The sequence below is a fragment of the Rhinoderma darwinii genome, chromosome 5, assembly GCF_050947455.1.
Source record: "Rhinoderma darwinii isolate aRhiDar2 chromosome 5, aRhiDar2.hap1, whole genome shotgun sequence".
Classification (NCBI taxonomy): Eukaryota; Metazoa; Chordata; class Amphibia; order Anura; family Rhinodermatidae; genus Rhinoderma; species Rhinoderma darwinii.
In genome coordinates, this window is record NC_134691.1 from 205,923,339 (window position 1) to 205,947,165 (window position 23,827).

General features: G+C 39.6%; 1 protein-coding gene across 1 annotated transcript in view; it reads left to right on the plus strand.

The window, feature by feature from the left end:
- STX17 (syntaxin 17) overlaps positions 1-23,827 on the plus strand; it is a 149,128-nt gene that overhangs the window by 16,355 nt on the left and 108,946 nt on the right. Inside the window, exon 2 of the mRNA XM_075826887.1 lies at positions 9,049-9,207. Within this exon, the coding sequence (XP_075683002.1) occupies positions 9,085-9,207 (123 nt within the window). The 5' untranslated portion in view covers positions 9,049-9,084. The remainder of the gene's footprint in view (positions 1-9,048; positions 9,208-23,827) is intronic.

Below are 23,827 nucleotides of genomic sequence, written 5' to 3' on the forward strand. Positions count from 1 at the left end.
TTAAGTTACTGGCAAAATTTGCTCGATATATTCAGTATTTAATTGTGAAAAACAGCAAAATATAGCGAAAAATTGCAAAAATTAGCATTTTTCTCAATATAAATGTATCTGCTTGTAAGATAGGCAGTTATAACACACAAAATTGTTCCGAATTAACATCCCCCATATGTCTACTTTAGATTGGCATAGTTTTTTGAACATCCTTTTATTTTTCTAGGACGTTACAAGGCTTTGAACTTTAGCAGCAATTTCTCACATTTTCAAGAAAATTTCAAAAGGCTATTTTTACAGGGGCCAGTTCACTTGTGAAGTGGCTTTGAGGGCCTTATATATTAGAAACCCCAAAAAAGTCACCCCATTTTAAAAACTTCACCCCTCAAAGTATTCAAAACAGCATTTAGAAAATTTCTTAACCCTTTAGACATTTCACAGGATTTAAAGCAATGTAGAGGTGAAATTTACAAATTTCATATTTTTTTGCAGAAATACATTTTTAATACAATTTTTTTTTTATAACACAGAAGGTTTTATCAGAGAAATGCAACTCAATATTTATTGCCCAGGTTCTGCAGTTTTTGGAAATATCCCACATGTGGCCGTAGCGTGCTACTGGAATGAAGCACCGACCTCAGAATCAAAGGAGTACCTAGAGGATTTTGGGGCCTTATTTTTATTAGAATATATTTTAGGCACCATGTCAGGTTTGAAGGGCTCTTGCGGTGCAAAAACAGTGAAAATCCCCCAAAAGTGACCCCATTTTGGAAACTACACACCTCAAGGAAATTATCTAGGGGTTCAGTGAGCATTTTGACCGCACAGGTTTTTTACAGAAATTATTGGAAGTAGGACGTGAAAATGAAAATATACATTTTTTCAAATAAAATGTAGGTTTAGCGATTTTTTTTTTCTCATTTCCACAAGGACTAAAGGAGAAAAAGCACCGCAAAATCTGTAAACCAATTTATCCTGAGTAAAACAATACCCTACATGTGGTAATAAACGGCTGTTTGTACACACGGCAGGGCTTAGAAGTGAAAGAGCGCTATTTGGCTTTTGCAGCTCAAATTTAGCAGGAATGGTTTGCAGAGGCCATGTAACATTTACAAAGCCCCTGAGGTGACAAAACCGTAGAAACCCCCCACAAGTGACCCCATTTTGGAAACTACACCCATTAAGGAAATTATCTAGGGTTATAGTGAGTGTTTTGACCCTACAGGCTTTTTGCAGAAATTATTGGAAGTAGGCCCTGAAAATGACAATCTAAATTTTTTCAAAGAAAATGTAGGTTTAGCTAATTTTTTCTAATTTTTGCAAAGACTGAAGGAGAAAAAGCACAGCAAAATTTGTAAAGCAATTTCTCCCAAGTAAAACAATACCCCGCATGTGGTAATAACCGGCTGTTTGGACACACGGGAGGGCTTAGAATGGAAAGAGCGCTATTTGGCTTTTGGAGATCACATTTAGCAGGAATGGTTTGCAGAGGCCAGGTCGCATTTGCAGAGCCCCTGAGGGGGCAAAACAATGAAAACGCCCAAAAAGTTACTCCATTTAGGAAACTACACCTCTTGAGGAATTCATCTAGGGGTGTAGTAAGCATTTTGACCCCACAGATGTTTCATAGAATTTATTAGAATTGGGCAGTGCATATAAAAACAATCCTTTTTCTTCAATAAGACGTAGCTTTAGCACAAAATTTTTCATTTTCTCAACAAATAAAGGAAAAAAAGGAAAAAAAACATTTGTAAAGCAATTTCTCCCGAGTACGGCAATACCCCATATGTGGTCATAAACGGCTGTTTGGGCACACGGCAGGGCTCAGAAGGGAAGGAGCGCCATTTGGAGTGCAGATGTTTCTGGTTTGGATTCTGGGCACCTGTGGGCCCAAAACAGTGGAAACCCCCCCAGAAGTGACCCAATTTTTGAAACTACACCCCCCCAATGCATTTACCTATGGGTGTAGTAAGCATTTTAACCTTGCAGATGTTTTGTAGAAATTTGTGTGCACTCGATGTTGCAGAGTGAAAATGGGATTTTTTTTCCATAGATATGCCAATATGTGGTGCCCAGCTTGTGCCACCATAACAAGACAGCTCTCTAATTATTATGCTGTGTTTCCCGGTTTTAGAAACACCCTACATGGAGCACTAATCTTTTGCCTGGACATTCGACCATGGAGTGAAAGCGTACCATGTAAAATTGAGGCCTAATTTGGCGATTTACAAAGTATTGGTTCACAACTGCAGAGGCTCAGATGTGAAATAATACAAAGAAACCCCTGAGAAGTGACCCCATTTGGAAACTACACCCCTCAAGGCATTTATTAAGGGGTGTCGTGAGCATTTTCACCCCACCGGTCTTTTCCATAAATGATTGCACTGCAGATGGTGCAAATTAAAAATTAATATTTTTCCCTAGATATGCCATTTCAGTGACAAATATGTCATGCCCAGCTTATGCCACTGTAGGCACACACCCCAAAAATTGTTAAAAGGGTTCTCCCGGGTATGATGATGCCATATATGTGGAAGGAAACTGCTGTTTGGGCACATTTTAGGGTTCAGAGCGGAGGGAGCGCCATTTGTCTTTCGGAGAGCGGATTTTGCTTGGTAGTAGATTTGTTTGATTATTGCTGGTGTTTCCATTTATAATGTGGGGGTACATGTAAGCTGGGCAGAGTTCATAAGGGGCATAGTCAGGTGGCATAATAATGGGGTAAAAAAACAATAAAATAATCCATAGATGTGTGTTACGCTGTGACACAATCCTTTCTGCACAGGCCGGTGTCGCACTGATATATGGCGTCCTTTCTTATGCCCCATTTGGTCCACACTCCGCACCTTTGCAGTTTGGGGAATTTTGCTGGGAAAGTGTTGTCCTGGTATAATACGGGCACACTCGCTTCCAGCAGATATGTTTGGGCTCTCCCCTTCCTGGTTCCCTAATTTTAGGTCCTTGATAAATCGCCTCTTGAAACAGAAGAAATGTTCCCCTCGGGCCGGCACAACTGCATATTTTTTATTTCCTGACTTATTGGAGCCTTAACTAATTTTATTTATAGTGGTATGAGGGTTTTTTTTGCGGGACGAGCTGTAGTTATTATTGGTACCATTTTGGGGTACATGCGACTTTTTGATCACCTTTCATCCTATTTTTTGGGAGGCCAGGTAAACAAAAAAACGCAATTCTGCCATAGTTTTTTTAGGTTTTTTTATACAGCGTTCACCATGCGTTATAAGCTACATGTTCACATTATTCTGCGGGTCAGTACGATTCCGGCGATACCTAATTTATAGCACTTTTTTATGTTTTACAACTTTTGCACAATAAAATTACTTTTGTAAAAAGAATGTAATTTTTCTGTCGCCAAGTTGTGAGGACCATAACCTTTTAATTTTTTCGTCGACGGAGCTGTATGAGGGCTTTTTTTTTGCGAGACAAGCTATAGTTTTTATAGGTACCATTTTTGGATACGTGCAACTTTTTTATCACTTTTTATTCCAATATTTGTAGGGCAAAGTGACCAAAAAACAGAAACTCTGGTATAGTTTTTTACGGTTTTTTTTTACGCTGTTCACCACGTGCAATAAATAATATAATATTTTGATACCTCAGGTCGTTACGGTCTCGGCGATACCAAATACGTATGGTTTATTATGTTTTTTCCAATAAAAAAGGACTTGATAAGGGAAAATGGTCGATTGTGTTTTATTTTATTACTTGAAATGTTAAATACTTTTGTGTCAAAAAAGACAAAAGTATAAGGCGGGATTCACACGACCGGGTCGTTCCCGAGCCCGAGTGTCGGCCGGTAAAATCGGCCATTTTGCCCGGCCGGTTTGCATAAAGTTATGCATCCGTGCCGGGCCGGGCAGATCCGGACAGTGACATCAGCGGCAGCTCCTGAAGGGGAATCCCCATGTGTTCGGGGATTCCGCTTCAGGAGTTTCCCCTAATGTCACTGCCCAGATATGGACAGAGACATCAAGCGCTCTGTCCAGGAGCGGAATCCCCGAAAACACGGGGATTCCGCTCCTTCAAGGAGCTAAAGTGCGGCTAGCACATAGCAGAGCGGGGAGATACCTCCCTGCTCTGCTATAGTGGGGTCGCTACAGTAGTAGCAGCCGCAGCAGCTGCTGCTACTACTACTAGCGGCGCCATCGAAGGTGTCGCCGAGCCAGGGTGCTTTTAACAAGCAGGGGAAGGGAGCCAGCGCAGCGCTCCCTCCACCTGCTGTACACCCCGGCCCTGCAACACAGTGTACAGCGATGCCATTCGTCAGAATAGCATCAACTCCTCCTCCTCACATGCACTCTGCGCTGTGAGGAGGAGGAGATAGAGCGCAAGCGCCGGGAAACCCGGCCATCACTCGGAACACATTCCGGTGATGGCCGTGTATTACCCGGCCCCATAGACTTCTATGGGAGCCGGGCGGCCGGGTGTCCGGGCAAAGATAGAGCATGTCCTATTTTTTGACGGCCGGATTTTCCGGCCGTCAAAAAATCGGTCGTGTGAATAGCCCCATTAGGGGTCTATTATTCCTAATGCAGCCGGGTGCCGGCCGATTTATGAACGGCTGGCACCCGGCCGGGAAACCCTGCCGTGTGAATGAGGCCTAATAGGTATGATACCTTTATTGGCTAACCATAAAAGTTCTATATGCAAGCTTTAAGAGCGCAGAGGCTCCTTCTTCAGGCAGTTTACAAATGAATGACTTATTACTTGAAACTTATTGTTTTCAAACTTTTTATTTTTTTTACACTTTTTTTTTTTACACTTTTTTTTCAAGTCCCACTAGGGAACTTGAAGTTGCAACTGTCTGATGTTTTTTTTCTAATACATTGCACTACCTACGTAGTCCAATGTATTAGATCTGTCAGTTATTCACTGACAGCAAGCCGATTAGGCTTCGCCTCCCGGCGGGGCCTAATCGGCTTCCGTAATGGCAGAGCAGGAGGCCATTGTGTCTCCTGTTGCCATAGCAGCAGTCGCCAGTCCTGATTGCCTGTCAGGGCTGGCGATCTGCTAGTAACCGCTACGATGCAGCAATTGCTTTCGATTGCTGCATCGAAGGGGTTAATGGCAGGGATCGGAGCTAGCTCCGGTTCCTGCCATTACAGGTGGATGTCAACTGTAACATACAGCTGACTTCCACCGCTGATGACGCCGGATCAGTTCCTGAACCGGCGCCATCTTGCCCGCGGCTACGGAAGCCGATCAGGCTCCGCCGCCGGGCGGATCTTGACCGGCTTCCATGCTAGGCAGACTGGGAGGCCAGTATTAGGCCTCCGGTTGCTATTGCAGCCACCGGAACCCTGGCAATTTCATTGCTGGGGTTCCAATGAGCTGCAAACAGCTTAAATGTAGCGATCACGTTTTGAATGCTGCATTGAAGGGGTTAATGGCGGGGATCGAAGCTAATTTCGGTCCCCGCCATTACAGTCGGATGTCAGCTGTAAGATACAGCTGAGATCCGGAGATGATGGCACCGGCTCAGCTTCTGAGCCGATGCCAAACATTTGGCGTAAGTATACGACATTTTGCGGGAAGCACTGGCTTTCCATGTCGTATACTTACGACAAATGACGGGAAGGGGTTAAAAAAAAATTCCTTCAAAGGAAAACATAGCCTTTAACCCCTACCCGCACGAAGAAGTAACTGTACATCGTCGCGGGAGGTTACTTCCCGCACGATGACGTACAGTTACTGAGTTTTTCCCGGTGCACACTGTCGGCGACAGTATGCACCGGGAACCGGGAGGTCAGCTTTCGCCGACAGCTGACACTCCACTCTTGCCGACCAGCGGTCCTTTTTCGCTGATTTCGGCAAATTAACCCCTTAATTTTGGCGATCGGTTGCAATCGCCAAATTTTGGGGGCTTCTAACATATTGGCAGACCCCGGTCCGAAATCGCAGGGTTTGCCGATAGTATGGCAAACGGAAGCCAAACAATGGCTTCTGTGTCTACCATGGACGGAAGCCCATCAGGACCAACCTTCGGCTGGTCCTGATAGGCTTCCTGTCAGAGTGACAGGAAGTCACTGTGTCGTTCCCGATGCACACTGTCGGCGACAAGGTGTGCATCGGGAACTTGGAGATCAGCTGTCCCCGACAGCTGACACTCCAGTATTGCCGATCAGCGGCTTATCGCCGCTGATTTAGACAATTAACCCGTTACATGCGGAGCTCGATTGCGATCTCCGCATGTAGGGGGTTTGTAGCACATCAGCAGCCCCCATGCAATTGTGGGGGCTGCTGATGCTTGTGATGGCATCCGGAGGCCAGGCAATGGCCTCCGGGTCTGCCATGTATGGAAGCCTATGAGGACCAGCCTCTGCTGATCCTCGTAGACTAACTGTCAGAGTGACTGTGACGTCACACTGACAGTTGGAATACGTTACACTACCTAGGTAGTGTAATGTATTCTAGCAGCAATCAGAGCTGCAGGTCAAAAAAATAAAGTGTAAAAAAAAAGTTAATAAACAAAAAAATAAAGTGTAAAAAGTAAAAAAAAGTTTATAAAAATGTAAAAATAAAAGGTTTTGTTTTCCTATAATAAGTCATTTATTATAGGGAAAAAATGTGCACATATTTGGTATCACCGTGTTCGTAACGACCCAAACTATTAAACGATAATGTTAATTTTTCCGCACAGTGAACGCCGCAAGCAAAATAAACGGAAAACTGTGAGCATCGCTATTTTTTGGTCACCACCCCTCCCAAGATATAAAATAAAAAGTGATCAAAAAGTCGCATTTACCCCAAAATGGTACCAATAAAAACTACAACCCGTCCCGCAAAAAACAAGACCTCCCACATATGGTATCGGCGTAATCGTACCGACCGGCAGAATAAAGTAAAACTTAATTTATTGCGCACGGTGAACGCTGTAAGAAATAAAGAATTTAAAGCGCCAAAATCGCTGTTTTTTGGTCACTTTAGCTCTAAAAAAGATCCTGTGGGGTCAAAATGCTCAGAAAAATTCCTTGAGTGATGTAGATTCCAAAATAGGGTCACTTTTGGGGGGTTTCCACTGTTTTGGTCCCTCCGGGGCGTTGCAAAGCCGACATGAAGCTGAAAACCAATCCAGCAAAATCCTTGCTCCAAATCCAAAAGGCGCTCCTTCCCTCCTGAGCCTTGCTGTGGGTCCAAACATCAGTTTATGACCACATATTGCGGATTGCCGTAATCGGGAGAAATTGCTTTACAAATGTTGGGGTGCTTTTTCTCCTTTATTCCTTGTAAAAATGAAAAAATTGTATGTTTCCGCAGAAAAATAGGTGGTTTTCATCTTCACAGACTAATTCCACTAAATTCTGCAAAAAAAACTGTGGGGTCAAAATGCTAACTATACCCCTAGAAAAATGCCTTGAGGGGTATCGTTTCCAAAATGGGGTCACTTTTTGGGGGTTTCGACTGTTTAGGTGCCACAAGACCTCTTCAAACCTGACATGGTGCCTAAAATATATTCCTAAAAAAAAGGAGGCCCCAAAATACACTAGGTGCTCCTTTGCTTCTGAGGCCGGTGTTTCAGTCCATTAGGACACTAGGGCCACATGTTGGATATTTCTAAAATCTGCAGAATCTGGGCAATAAATATTGAGTTGCGTTTCTCTGGTAAAACCTTCTGTGTTACAGATTTTTTTTTATTACAATTGAATTTCGGCAAAAAAAATGAAATTTGTAAATTTCACCTCTACTTTGCCTTAATTTCTGTGAAACACCTAAAGGGTTAAAACACTTTCTGAATGCTGTTTTGAATACTTTGAGGGGTGCAGTTTTCAAAATGGGGTGATTTATGGGGACTTTCTAATATAGAAGGCCCTTAAAGTCACTTCAGAACTGAACTGGTCCCTGAAAAAATGGCCTATTGAAATTTTCTTGAAAATATGAGAAATTGCTGCTAAAGTTCTAAGCCTTGTAACGTCCTAGAAAAATAAAAGTACGTGAAAGAAAATGATGCAAACATAAAGTAGACATATGGGGGATGTTAACTAGTAACTATTTTGGGTGGTATTACTATCTGTTTTACAAGCAAATACATTATTTAGAAAAATGCAAATTTTTGCAAATTTTTGCTAAAATTTTAAGTTTTTCACAAATAAATATTGAATTTATCGACCAAATTTTTTCGCTAACATAAAGTACAATATGTCACGAGAAAACAATCTCAGAATCGCTTGGATAGGTAAAAGCATTCCAGAGTTATTACCACATAAAGTGACACATGTCAGATTTGAAAAAATCATCTGTGTCCACAAGGCCAAAACAGGCTGTGTCCTAAAGGGGTTAAGCCAACGTTGGGTTGACGAAACCTGGGAATAGAACCAGAAAAGTTCTCTTCCGTGTAGGCTCAACGCCTGCCCCAAAACAGCACAAGGGTTCAAAGCGTGAAGTAGACATTACAAATCCCATGTAAACTGCTTTCATGGATATAGCTAATGAACAGATTATTTTCACACATTGACAATTCTGCTCTACCGTTCAGTTTCCAAATTTGATTATGTACATTAGGGAGAAATTATGGCAGAATTCTTTCACAAATTGCTCCAAAAATATATGGCATGCACCAAATTATACGTTTAAACACCTTTTTACAACTGTTTTTAAAAGTACGGTACTTAGAAATAGTTGTAAAATGTGCGAAATTTATTTAAGATGTGCCACATTCTGGTGTTAAATAATGGTAAAGTACGCCAACCATGTTATGACATAAGGAAAATAAGTGTCTAACATGCCTAGCGATTTGCACAAAATGTATTGTGGCACCGTGAGCAATCTTGATAAATTTGTCATAATATGTCCCATTTTCGCTGTCTCACAAGTTGATGCATTCTACAACAATGTTAATAAATCTCAAAGTTGCCTTTTTGTTATTTTTTTTTGTGCTATGTTATCTTCTGAACAGTTTTCAAATTTTTTTTTCAGGTTAATTATATTATAACAAGTTTGATACATTAGAATAAGTATGGCTTTAATGCATTCTTTATAGAATAAGGTTTTTGTTATTTCCTGTTTTAACTTATTTGTAACCTTTTACTTAATTTGTAGTTGAGTGTCTGGATAGTTTGCAACGTGTAATGTGATATGTTTGAAATTGAACAAAAAGTGCCATACCGCCGCCTTGAAGCTGCTGCACAGAAGTTTGCAAAAGTGGTCATTCCAACAGATTTGGAAAGGTTGAGGAACCATCAGATAAACATTGAAAAGGTTAGTTTCATTAACTGTTTTATGTGCTCTAAATTTTGTGCATATAGCATTGAATCATAGATTATTTAAAGGGAACCTGTCACCAGCATTTCACCTATTAAACCAGCAATACCTGGTGGTAGTGGGTGAAAAATAATTTCTATATAACCTATAATTGTCTTCTTAGTCGGCTCTGTAGCTTTAGTATTCAGCGTTTTAGTGTTCCTACACTTTATGGTAATGAGCATAAAAGAGTCATATTTTAGTTTGAAAAGAGTAATATCTTCATTCCTCAAGTCTTTCCGGGTTTACCCCACCTTCTTACTTTTGATTGACAGATCCTCGCCTTCCCCCAGCACACAAAATCCCGCGCTTGTGCATTGATGTACTATTCTGGTGTGTGCGCACAAAGGGACACCGGATTATTACAATAAAAAGCGCAAAATGTTTGCAGACCATTATTTACAGTCGGAGGAGGAGTTTAGAAGAGGGGATAACAGCAATGAACTTTTGATAGCAGCGGCCAGTGAGGGATAAGTAAAGTTCAATAGGTGAAATGCTGGTGACAGGTTCCCTTTAAAGGGGGTTTCCTGTTCCAGAAAATGATGGCATATTGCTATGATGTGCAATCATTTTTTGATCGGTGGGGGTTCGACAGTTGGGACTTGTACCGATCCTGAAAATAAAAGGGCTGCTGTGCCTATTTAGTCCTGCGGCCCCTTCAACGTTTTCTCCCTGCACAGGGGCGCTCCTGGCCATCAGCTGTGCAGGGAATTGCAGCACAGTTCCCTTCGCTTGAGTTGGATGGCACCGATCAGAAATTTACAGCATATCCTAACGATATGCCCAGAGGACTGACTTGAACCTTGTGGACTCAATAAAAAATTGTACAGGGCTCCCGATTGTCCTGCCTCATATATAATATTGGTTTGCTTTTACGGGGCAGAGGGACGTTTTTGCCCACTCAGGCTACAGGGCCCGGGTGTGACCACAGTCTCTATAATTATGCCTATGGACACGGCATCACTGTTTTAGACTTTTTTCGGCTGAGTGCAAGTTCCGAGTTGTACATAGAAATCTATGGGGCAATGCTGTACCTATTTATATGGCTCCAATTTCATATGTACCATGTTCTTTTGGATACTGCACTACAGGGGAAACAAACGGCAGCACCTGTAGCACCTATGGTTCCATTGTATGAAACTGTCGAGACGTATTCTGCCCTACAGGTTCCACAATACAAGACTCAGTCCACTTATCCACAGAAAAAAAGAATCTCTTAGCTCTCAAATTGTTATAAAGTCAGTTCCTTGTCAAATTGGACTAAAGACAAAAAAAGAACAAATAAAGACAAAAAACACTCTAAACAACTGCATGAGAAGGTTATTAAAAAATACAAGCCAGTCGTTGGATTAAAAAATATTTCTAAGTAACTGAATATCCCCCAGAAAATAGAAAAGATATTACATAGCTTTTAATCTGGCTTTCCTCAAGAACATCGTATGATTGTGCATGGGATCTATTAATCTGTGATCCTTAGTGGCTGAAATGGAAGACACTCCACATACAACTGTCTCCCCTGTTCATCACTTTTTATAGGTTTATGGTAGAATGGCTCATAACAAATGAAGTTTGCATAAAGACATGTGGAAATTAGGTTGCACAAAATTTTTTATAATCTAAAAATATCAAAATAGAGAAGATTTTTTACAAGCCGAACACTACACAACCAGAAACTCATCCTCCCCAAGGTAAAGCATGGTGGTCAAAGCCTTTTTTCTATGGGGATACCTTCTTGAAGCAGGTCCTGGTAGGCTGGCAAAGGAAGAGGGTAAAATATACTATATCACCAAAAGTATGTGCCTACTGTACAATGAGCTGTAGACCATTTTTCTTTGAGCTAAGGAGGTTTGTGAACATATAAACAGATTGCTGAAGCCAAGGAAATGGTATTGACAGACTGATGGAAGGTGAAAAGGATGTCTCTCAACCAATAATGAATATTCCTAAGTTTTGTGTTCACACATACAACTGATTTATTAAAAAAAAGAAAAAACGGCTGATCTACACTTTACAGAGAAAATCTGCAGCGTTTTTATAGTAGCAGCAAAGTGGATGATATCTTTAAAATTTCATCCACATACTGCTGAATATTTCTATGCAGAAAATAACCTACAGCGCAGATTTTTGTAACCGCAGCATATTAATTTATGCTGCGGAATTGTTTCATATTTGTTGCAGACATTTCCCATTGAGTTTAATGTGAAAGTGAAATTCCGCAACAAAAAGGCAGTCTTGAGATTTTTTTTTTCTGCGGAAAAGGTGTGAATTCGCAGCAAGTTGGGGCTTTTCAGATGAGCGTTGTTAAACTCATCAGTTTGCATCGTTATTTCCTGCGATTGACTTCAGCTTGTCAGTTTTTTCAGTTTTTGCCGTTTGTTTTTCACATCTGTGGAAAAAAACTGAAGAATATATTAAATTGTCCCAACCCACTGAAAACACCCCCAGGATGGTCACATTACTGCAAAAATTGCATTTTATATTTACTGCGTGGGTTTTAGCTGGCTGCCCAAGCGATCGGGCAGCTTAATGTCGGTCCCTGGAAGCTTTCACTGCTTCTATCTTCTCAGATCTATTGTATAAAGCGCTCATTGAGCGCTGCCGCTGCCTCTATTGGTCCCAGTGATCATGTGACTGGTCACATGATTGCCGGGTGCCATTAGTGGCAGGCTGCTGCTGGGTCTAACTAGACCCAGCACAGCCCTATTAGTGACAATAGTCCCTATAAGAGGGCTGATTTCCCCTGTAACTGGGGCTGCTGTGCAATTAAAAAATAAGGAGTAAAAGAATAAAAAAATATTCACCCAAAGGTCTTTTCTGACTTGAGTTATAGACCATAATAATAAAAAATGTAAAATAAGGTTATAATAAATACACATAAAATACCTGCCCAAAAAAAAAACGTCCCCCCCGCCACTCATTTTCGTAACACCAGCCCTGACCCAATTACCCTAAAATAGACATGTAATGTATCAAAGGTTACGATAGACAATGACTATAACAAATAGCAGGTCTATTTTAGGATAATACTATATTATTACCCCAAAAAATTAGCTGAAACGTAAAAAAGCATATTTTTTTTAAAGGCTAGAAATTAAAGCCTTATCTTTTAAGCCCAGAAATTCTAAAAGCGCAAAAATGATGTGTATATAAATGATAAAATGATAAAGCTGCATTGTCTATGGAAAAAAAAAAACTCAAAAATCACGTCGCTAGCCCAGCAAATAAAAAAGTTAAAGTTGTTTAACGCGTGCTAAAAATGGCTAAACTGTGTCTGGTCCTGAAGGATCAAAATAACCCGGTCCTGAACCAGTTAAAACAAAATAACAGGTTGCAGCGGTCATATGGGAGAAAACGTCATCCCAGAAGACCAGCAGCAATGACACTAACCCTAGGAAGGACGCATTGCTATATGGGGACCAGAGGGAGGTAAGTATTGATTCCCTGTCCCCTATATGGTGTCCGCAGCAAAAATTACGGCCAAAAGTCTGCGACATCTGGTTCTGGTTTGCTGCAGAGTTCTTCGAAACTTGCTAATTGGCCAATCTTGCCATATATTCTAGGTTACAAGCAACTGCCAGAAAAATGCAAAACCCAATAGATTATAATTTCAAAAGATTATCTGATAGTCTCTTGATATGTAGATATTGGTTCAGAATGCACCAGACCAGAGGAGGTGCACGAATAGGGTCCCAACCCAATCGTATTTGAAGAAGTATTCGGCACACAGAATGTGGGTTTTAAATTCTTTAAATTTATTGTATTCGATGCCAGCGGCTTAGTGCGTGAAACGTTTCGGTCAGGAGATCTTCGTCAGGCACTTAATCCCTCTGGTTGCTGGTGTATCCAGTTGCTAGGCGCTATCATCAATATGGCGGCTTACCGCTCGTTTTTGGCGCCAAAAAACGAGCGGTAAGCCGCCATATTGATGATCGCGCCTAGCAACTGGATACACCAGCAACCAGTGGGATTAAGAACCTGATGAAGGTCTCCTGACCGAAACGTTGCACGCACTAAGCCGCTGGCATCGAATACAATAAATTTAAAGAATTTAAAACCCACATTCTGTGTGCTGAATACTTCTTCAAGTCTCTTGATATGTGTCAAGATACATTGAAAGGGGGACGGGAAGGGGTGAATACTTTTAATGGGCAGTGTATATTTGGTTTCCATTAATAAATGAAAAATTCTACACATTTGGCCGTTTTTCATCACTGTGTCTCTAAAATGTCATCCATTTCCCGGCCGTCTGACCGTTTTTTTAACGGCTGATAAAAAAAAGGATGAATTTAGTTTGCCAGGTTATTTTTTGTCCCAACACCACAGTGCCCATGTAGATAGTGCCACAATGCCCCTATAGATAGTGCCACAGCACGGCTTGACCCACATCGCAGTTCTCCACCTATGACCGTTTAGGCTCTATCAGAGTGGGGTGAATTCCAGAGCATCTCTAATCACCCCTTAATATATGGGGTATATATTGGCTCCCATTCCTATAGATTTCTGTTGTCCCCCTCCCAATGGAGGAGCTTTAGATATATTGCCTCTCCATACGTTCTTTCAGCCTAATGAGACACTCAGCCCTATTCTATCTCTGTGGCTCCCCTCGCTCCCAATACTCGTATACATTATTTTAGGTTTAACTGTACTTTCCCACTAATTACCTGCTTTGGTTTTGGAACTGCCCTATCCTTAGCCTCACTTTACAATCAATTATAAGAACCAATACCCTAAATCAATTATAACATTCTTAATCCAACCCTCCCCCCCCCCCTTGCTCCAAAAGAAGTATAAAATCCGAACACGCAAAATGAAAAAAAAAAAAAGGAAAACCCTCCTCTAACTTGCACTATTTCCAGTTCTAAACAACATATTTTTTTTTCTTTGCTGATCCATGGTTCCCAGATTGGTTCGAGTTTGAGTTATTTTATTCCAAATCCCCATACTGAACTAATAGTGAATAGTTTTCAATATAGTATGTTTCCAATTGGACACCTCGGGTCCCCTCTATGCCATCTAATTCCTTACTATCACCAGAAGGACAAAAACAAATGCCTTTGCCACTAACTCCTTGATTATATATGAATGCTGTATACGACCACATACAGTTAGGTCCAGAATTATTTGGACAGTGATACACGTTTTGGCATTTTAACTGTTTACCAAAATATATTGAATATACATAGTTATATAATCAATATGCTTAAAGTGCAGATTCTCAGCTTTAATTTGAGGGTATTCACATCCTAATTTGAGGAAGGGTCTAGGAATTACAGCTCTTTAATATGTAGCTGCCTCTTTTTCAGGGGACCAAAGGTAATTGGACAATTATCTCAAAAGCTATTTAATGGGCTGCATGGGCTATTCCCTCGTTAATCCATCATCAATTAAGCAGGTAAAAGGTCTGGAGTTGATTCCAAGTGTGGCATTTGGAAGCTGTTGCTCTGAACCCACAACATCAGGTCAAAGGAGCTCTCAATGCAAGTGAAACAGACCATTGTTAGGATGAAAAAAATGAAGATATCCATCAGAGAGATAGCACAAATGTTAGGAGTGGCAAAATCAACAGTTTGGTACATTCTTGAAAAAAAGAGCGCACTGGTGATCTCGTGAACTCCAAAAGGCCTGGACATCCACGGAAGACAACAGTGGTGGATGATCGCAGAATCCTTTCCATGGGGGGAAAAAAAAAAACCTTTACAACATCTACCCAAGTGAAGAACACTCTCCTGGAAGTAGGTCTATCAGTATCTAAGTCTACCATAAAGAGAAGGCTTCCTGAGAGCAAATACAGAGGGTTCATCATAAGGTGCAAAGCATTAATGAGCCTCAAAAATAGAAAGGACAGATTTGATTTTGCTAAACAACATGTAAAGAAGCCAGCCCAGTTCTGGAACAGCATTCTTTGGACAGATGAGATCAACCTGTACCAGAATGATGGGAGGAAGAAAGTATGGAAGTCTTGGAACGTCTCATGATCCCAAGCACACCACCACCTCTGTAAAACATGGTGGAGGCAGTGTGATGGCATGGGCATGCATGGCTGCCAAAGGCACTGGGTCACTAGTGTTTATTGATGATGTAACTGAAGAGCGAAGCAGTCGGATGAATTCTGGCGTGGTCAGGGAGATACTTTCTGCTCAGATTCCACCAAATGCAGCAAGGTTGATTGGAAGTCGCTTCACAGTACAGATGGACAATGACCCAAAGCATACTATGAAAGCAACCCAGGAGGTTTTTTTAAAGGCAAAGACGTGGAATATTCTGCAATGGCCAAGTCAATCACCAGATCTCAAACCAATCGAGCATGCATTTCACTTGCTTAAGACAAAACTTAAGGCAGAAAGACCCACAAACAAGCAACAACTGAAGGCAGCCGCAGTAAAGGCCTGGCAAAGCATCACAAAGGAGGAAACCCAGCGTTTGGTGATGTCCATTGGTTAACGACTTCAGGCAGTCATTGCCTGCAAAGGATTCTCTACAAAGTATTGAAAAAAAACCATTTTATTTATGGTAATGTTAATTTGTCCAATTACTTTTGAGCCCCTGAAATGAGGAGGCTGTGTAGAAAAATGGTTGCAAATCCTAAACGTTTCACAAGATATTTTAGTTCAACCAACCAAAAAAGAAATGTCTCAAAAAATACACAATTTTTTAATTAAATAAAATAAATAATTTTATTAGTTCACATATGTACAAACATATCCCTCCTACAAATATATACTACAGACATATAAAAAAACATTTATATAAAATCAACCAGGTGTAGCACCATCAGTCATTTTTGATAGTTGATCCACAGATAACAATGATTACAAGCAGGTGCAGTAAATAAAATAAAAAATAGTAACCCCGCCTGTATAACATACAAAATAAGTGTAACCCTCAAAAGTACAAGCTAATGAAAGTCAGTTTACCTGTGGAGGACATGATGGTAGTTGGACCGCACACCTGGAGAGAACACACCTCGACGCGCGCTTCGCAACCTTCGTCAGGAATATTTTAGTTCAACTGCTTGAATTAAACCTGAAATTTTACACTTCAATTGCATCTCAGTTATTTCATTTCAAATCCAATGTGGTGGCATGCAGAGCCCAAATCATGAAGATTGTGTCACTGTCCAAATAATTCTGGACCTAACTGTATGCCTAACAACCATATAACGGGGAAGTTTGTAATTTTAATCTCAAGAACCCACTCAATACATTAGATCACTTCGGACAAAAACTCCTTAACTCTTGTGCACAAAAAGTACAAATGTATAAATCTGACATTTTCTCTGTCACATCTTGGACATTTAGTACGTTTGTCTTTATTAATTTTATCCAACTGCTTGGTCATATAATACAATCTATTAATTATGAAGAACTGCATTATCTAATGATTATTATTGGATGACAATCTTAGGGTTCTCTTTTCCACTTCCTCCTATTCCTCCTTTTCGATGACTCCAAACGCTTTCTCCTATTTACACTTATAAACCTGTCTACCTTCTATACCACTCTCTGCTCTAATGAAGCAAACTTTGAAGGAAAAAAATGCTCCTATGTACGGGCGCTCAAGTGTGAATAGATTGTTTCTTCCACGGAATCGTCAGTTGTGGAGCAAAAGTTTTATTTGGGATACAGATAAAACCATAAAAAAGGCTGTGCTGCTTATTAAAATTTGATGTATGATTATATAGCAAATGTCTCGATAAACTGTGTTTTTAAGAATCAGTTTTTAGCATTAAAAAGGTGACCATTCAGTCTTCTTCTCAGTGTCTGGGTGGTTCTCCCGATATATTGCAATCCACATTCGCATTAGATCATATATATTACATGATCGGTTTCACAGGTCATGAAGGTATCAATTTGAAACACTTCTTTCGTTACATTTGATATGACCTGCGTCTTCCCTGTATTTATATTAAGACCGCATAGACCATTTCTTTTCCCACATTTGAAGATACCTGCAGGTTTGGAGTGATAGTTTGAGGTAGAGGCAGAGGTATTTATCCTTAATCTACTAGGTGCAAATATATTTTTAATTGTTCTTCCTCTACGGAATGTTATACCTGGTTTAGGAGGGATGATCTTATTTAGAATTGGATCACTTTGGAGTATATTCCAATGTTTCTGTAGTGAACCTCTTATGGTATTGTGATCACGATTAAAGGTTGTAATGAAATTACTATAATAATTTCTCCTTTGGAATATCCTTATTATATTTTGCATGATCTTTTTCTATTAGGCATGCTTCTTGAGAAGTACCCAGATTTCTTTGGTACGCATGTTTTATAAGATTTTGGGGGTATCTTTTCTCTTCAAACCTTTCTTTAAGAGTTTTAGATTGTTCTTTGTATACTTCTATTGAGGAACAATTCTTTCGTATCCTCCTATATTGGCTATGTGGGATGTTTGTTATCCATTTCTTGTAGTGTGCACTTTTAAAATTCAGAAAACTATTCTTGTCTGTATCTTTAAAATGTGTTTTCGTTATAAATTTGTTATCAGAATGACTGATTTCTAGATCTAGAAATATTATTCTTTCCTTGGATATACTTTATGTGAATTGAATTCCCCACGTGTTCTTATTTGAAATATTTATCAAACAATTGGCTTCTTCATCGGTACCGGACCAGATGAGAAAGAGATCATCTATAAATCTTCGGTAATAGACAATTTTCTTTCGATATATGTGCTCATTCTCTATATTTACAGATTTGAAAAGCCCCATGAACAAGTTGGCATAGCTAGGGGCAACTCTTGTCCCCATAGCTGTGCCTCTTGTTTGTTTGTACAGTTTTAAATTATGTTTAAAAATGTTATGAGTAAGAATAAAATGTAATCCTTCTAATAAAAAATCATTTTGTTTCTTTGGTAACATACCTTTTGTGTTCTAAAAAGAACTTGGTAGCCCTGATTCCAAGAGTATGATCTATATTGGAATACAGGGAAGTGACATCTAAGGTGATCAGGGTATAGTTTTCTTCCCAATTGTATTTTTGTAAATCTCTAATCAGAATCGTAGAGTCTTTTAGATGAGATGGAAGTTTCGTGACTAGATTTTGCAGGTGTAGGTCTATGTAATGTGATAGTTGACTAGTAAGAGAGTTTATACCTGATATTATTGGTCTTCCCGGAGGATTCTTTTTATTTTTATGAACTTTGGGCAAATGATAAAAGAATGGTGTTTCAGGATTTATTGTGATTAAAAATGATTTTTCTTTTTTGTTTATAATGCCCTCGTCAAAGTTTACTTTTATAAAATTTAAAAATTCCTTTTCATACTGATCAGAAGGATCTAGTGCGAGTATTTCATAGTATCTTGAATCCGATAGTATTCTCTCTGCTTCCTGGATATAAGTTTCTCTATCCTGTATCACGATTCCTCCTCCTTTATCCGCTGATCTTATTACTATATCTTTATTATTTTGTAGGTTTTTTTAATGATTTTTTCTCTACTTTACTAAGATTGCACTGACTAGGTATTATTTTCTTTATTATTGATTTTTTTTTTCAAATTGTTTGACTCTAATGCATAAAATGTTTCTAAAAAGTTACCCTTATGTTGTAGTGGGTAAAAACGTGATTTTCCGTTTACTTGAAAGTGTGTATAGGGGTTTTCTACACTGATGGTGTTTTTTATTTGCTTTGATTTTCCTGATTCAATGGCAAAATGGCGTTGCAGTGTAAGTTTTCTGATAAAATTATTTAGATCTAAAAATAGTTTAAATTCGTCTGCTTGTTGCGTGGGGCAAAATGACAGACCATTAGAAAGTAGGTTTATCTCTCTCCTTTTTCAAGGGTATATTGAGATAACTTACAAATATTATTGGATTTTTCACATTTGCTCGTAGCTTCTGTTGTTTCATACAGAGTATTTTTTAGTCCTCCCTGCTTTTTTTGTATGATTCTTTCCCCCCCCCCCCCCCCTCTGCATCCTCTTATCTTTCTTTTCTTTTTATAGACTTGGGTGAGTATGTTTGGTTCGGGAGGAATTTAAAATATTTGATCACATGGTTCTTTGTAAGTGGTAGTTTCTTTAGTGTGTGTGAATGAGGACTTATATTTGGACCAGGGGGAAACTCTAAAAAAGATATGTTTGTCAATGTGCTGCAAGGAGAAGAGTTAGGCGACTCGAGTTCAGGAGCAGTGGAGTCTGTGTTAGTTCTATCCATATCATTGAGATATAGAACTAAAGGGGATGAAAAAACTGGTTCCGGGCGTATATCATTATGGAAAGGGGTACCTATCCAACGGAGGGTCGTGTTGATGCCATCTGGTGAATCATGGGTGGTAAAAAAGGTATTATCGATAGAGTTAATGTGATGTAACATATCTAGATGTGATGGTTCTGGCGTGGCTTTGGGAAATAGTGGTGGTAGATTAATGTTGGGTGGAATCCAAGGTTCTACATTCTTTGCTCTTAGATCTATTTGTCCGGTTGTATTATGCTGAATAGAGTCTTTAATCTTATTATCGTTATATTTTTTTATAGGTATTACTAGTGTTTAAACTTTCATGATGAGATGTAGAGGTGCTTCTTCTATAAATCTTTTTATTATATCTTTTCGTATTTATATTTTTGTCTTTGTCAACTCTTGGGTTTTCATATGACCGAGCATGATGGTAAAGAGATGGTTGTTTTTTATGTTTTTCGTCAGCAGATTCCATAGTTTGTGTGTTTGGGGATTGACTAGCATAATCCTGTCGATCCCGTTTGAGTTTAGATGCTTTTTTTTTCTATTACATCTCTCTCTAATCTCATGAGTGTGATTTTTACAGATGACTCTAGTTTGTGAAAATCCTGATGTTTTTTGTATAATTCTAACTTGACCCATGTGATATTGAGAAGTTTGGAAAAGTGGTCTGATAGAGACGTTCTTTTCTTAAAAAGTCGTTCCATCAGACCCCTAGAGCATATATTCATGTATTCTTTCCATTCTGAGGAAAAACGTATATCATCAGGGAAAGCAGATAAAAAAGGCAATCTCAAACCTCTTGGTGTAAGGTTCTCAGTTAGATACATTTTTAAAAAGGTAGCATCTAAATTATGCACAGTTTATCGAGACATTTGCTATATAATCATACAACAAATTTTAATAAGCAGCACAGCCTTTTTTATTGCTTTATCTCTATCCCAAATAAAACTTTTGCTCCACAACGGACGATTCCGTGGAAGACACAATCTATTCACACTTGAGCGCCCGTACATAGGAGCATTTTTTCCTTCAAAGTTTGCTTCATTTAAAAAAAACACGAGGAGGAAGACTCCAAAAAGGAATCTACTCGATGCGGTTACGGCTCCAGAGGCAAGCACGGTGTGATCAAGCCCGAAAGGGTGTAACTATCTACAAGCTACAAAGTTAAGTTGTGCTAACGACACTGCACAACTTACCAAGGTGAGCTCTACTCCACTTGTAACTAACTGTAATTTTTTGTTCTCAACGTTATCACCTTAGAGGAGCGCCGTTCTCTTTCTTTTTTTCTGTCTTTGCACAAGAACTCTCTGCTCTAAGTGACTTATATAATTTTGAGTTGAAACCCTTTGTTCCACAACTTGTGTACACATATTCCAAAATCGGACATTCTTTGATATGAAACTAGCTTGTGTCAACTGTTGCTGCATGCTTCAATTGCAAATATCTATAAAGTGTACCTCTTGGGATTTCTCTTTCCTCCATATATCATTTAATTATTTTAATTTACCTTCAGAAAAAATTGATTAACATAGTGTATGCCATAACCATGCCAAAATTATTTTTATATTGCCATTATTAAATCATGGCGTGAATCTTCGTGCTTCCCCCCCCCCCATTTTACACATTATGTGTTTTGTCCCAGACCCAAGATAAATAACTTAAGGGGTGTAGTTTCCACAATGGAGTTACTTCTTGGGGTTTCATTGACTATTTGACCTCAGAGCCTCTGAAATTCTGGGCAAATGTTGTGTAAATCCAAAAATTAGGCCTCAAATTTGCATGGTGCTCTTTCACTCCTGAGCCGTGTCGTATCTCCAGGCAAATGATTTGGGCCACATGTGGGGTGTTTCTAATACCAGGAAACACAGCATATTATTTAGACTGTGTCTTTTCACATTGGCACAAGCTTGGCACAACATATTGGGCACTAAAATGGCATATCTCTGGAAAAATTGCCATTTTCACTTGGCAGCATCCACTAGGCACTGATTTCTGGAAAATACCTGTGCGGTTAACATGCTCTGTACATTCGTAGCTGAATGCCTTGAGGAATGTAGTTTCCAAAATGGGGTAATTTCTAGTGGGTTTCCACTGTTTTTGCCGCTCAGGGGCTTTGCAAATGCAAAATGGCATCCACAAACCATTCAAGCAAAATCTGCGCTCCAAAAGCCAAATGGCACTCCTTTGCTATTGCGCCCTGCCGTACACCCAAACAGCAGTTTATGAGCATATATGGGGTTTTGTACTCTAGAGAAATAGCTTTGTAAATGTTAGCTTGTTCTCCTTTATTCCTTGTGGAAATGAAAAATTTTGAGCTAAAACTACGTCTTCTTGGAAAAAAAAATAATTTTTAATTTTTATGGCTCAAATTGAGGCCCCAAAATACTAATACGTGACAACCGTTTAGGGGAAGTATGGAGCGGGCTCACGGGATGAGCTCGCTCCATACTCAGTGGGTGACGGCTATGTTATACAGCCGACACCTCACTGCAACAGGCGGAATCACATATCACTTTGATCCTGACTGTTTAATACCTTAAATGACGCGGTCAATCATGACTACGGCATTTAAATTGTAAGGATCAGGGTGCACCTTCCTCGAACGTGCCATCACCCCCCCCCCCCACTACAACATACCATCGCCCCCCCATGACATGATTAGGGGGTTACCATGGTTGTTATTGCAGCCTGTCTGCCTCTGGCAGGGCTTCAAAGAAGACTGTCAGTATCACAATATACTGCAATACATTGGTATTGCAGTATATCATGCAAGCAATCCAATGATCAGCTGGTTCAAGTCCCCTAAGGGGGACTAATAAAAAAGTGAAAAACATTAAAATAAAGTTTTTTGTAATGTTCAAAAAAAATGAATATTAAAAGTTAAAGAAAAAAGCTTTTCTCATTTTTTTTTCCCCTAAAGCAGTGTTAAACAAAATAAAAGTTAATATAACTGGTATTGCCGCGTCCGTAAAAGTCCAAACTATCACAATATAGCGTTGTTTAACAAACTCGGTGAACGGCGTAGAAAAATAAATAAATATATATATATATATAAGTCCACAATCCAGCAGCACCAGTCAAAGTTATGGATGGGTGCATGCCCTGGCAGCTTGATCACTGCTCCAAATCCAAGTATAGTCGTCCAAAGACAGGCAGCACTCCAAGTTTTAGTGAAAAAATGGCTTTTATTTAGCCCTTGTGCAACGTTTCGGCTCAGCGTATGGAGCCTTTTTCAAGCATGCTTGAAAGAAACTCCATACGCTGAGCCGAAACGTTGCACAAGGGCTAAATAAAAGGCATTTTTTCACTAAAACTTGGAGTGCTGCCTGTCTTTGGACTATATATATATATAGTCCATGCAAAATGCTGTTTTTTGGTTACCTTCGCTCTCAAAAAATTTAAAAGAAAGTGATCAAAAAGTCGCATATACCCCATAGTGGTATCGGTGAAAACTACAGCTCGCCCCACAAAATTGAAACCCTCACACCGCTAAATTGCTGGAAAAAAAAATAAGTTACTGCTCTCAGAATATGGCGACACAAATAAGTTTTATTTTTTTAAAAGTGGTAAAGCAAAACATATAAATTTGGTATCGCTGTATCAACGTATCAACCTGTAGAATAAGGTGAATATGTAGTTTTTACCGCCTGATGGACGCCATAAAAACAAATTTTTTCTTGAAAATTTTAAAAATTACTGCTAAACTTATAAAACTCCTAACTTCCTAAAAAGAATAATACAAGGAAGTTAAAAAAAAATGATGTAATACAGTATGGGAAATGTTTTGCTAATTTTCTTAAAATTTGAGTGTTTTTCACAAATAAACAATGAATGTATCGACTAAAATTTACCTCTAACATAAAGTACAATGTATCAAGAGAAAACAGTCCCAGAATCACTTGGATAAGTTAAAGCATTCCAAATTTATAACCCTATAAATTAAGAACTCAACCCAAAAGTAAAAGATACATGCAAGCCTGTACAAATGCTTACACTGCATATTATGTCTGCCTGGAAGTGATTAAACCCTTCACAACAGCCATACGTGTAATGGTGGGGGTAGGGAAACAGACAAGTGAGCCCTAATCTACCTGCCACTCAGTCCCTGCCTACTTGCAACGACCCGGCCTAGGCGACGGGGTACAACTGGGCGACGGTCCCTACGCTCAGTAAGTGCACGACAGACAAACAGACAAGGGTACACAAAGCTAAGGGAAATGGGGCAGTTGCCCACGGGAACACCGTGAGCAACAAGAGTGGTGAACGAGCCGAGTCAAACCAGGAGTGTACGAGGTACCAAACGCAGAGCAGGAGAGTAGTCAGTAAGCCAGGGTCAATATGAAGCAGGGTCAAATGGTTCAAGAAGCTGCAGCAGGGCCAGGAAACCAAACGAGA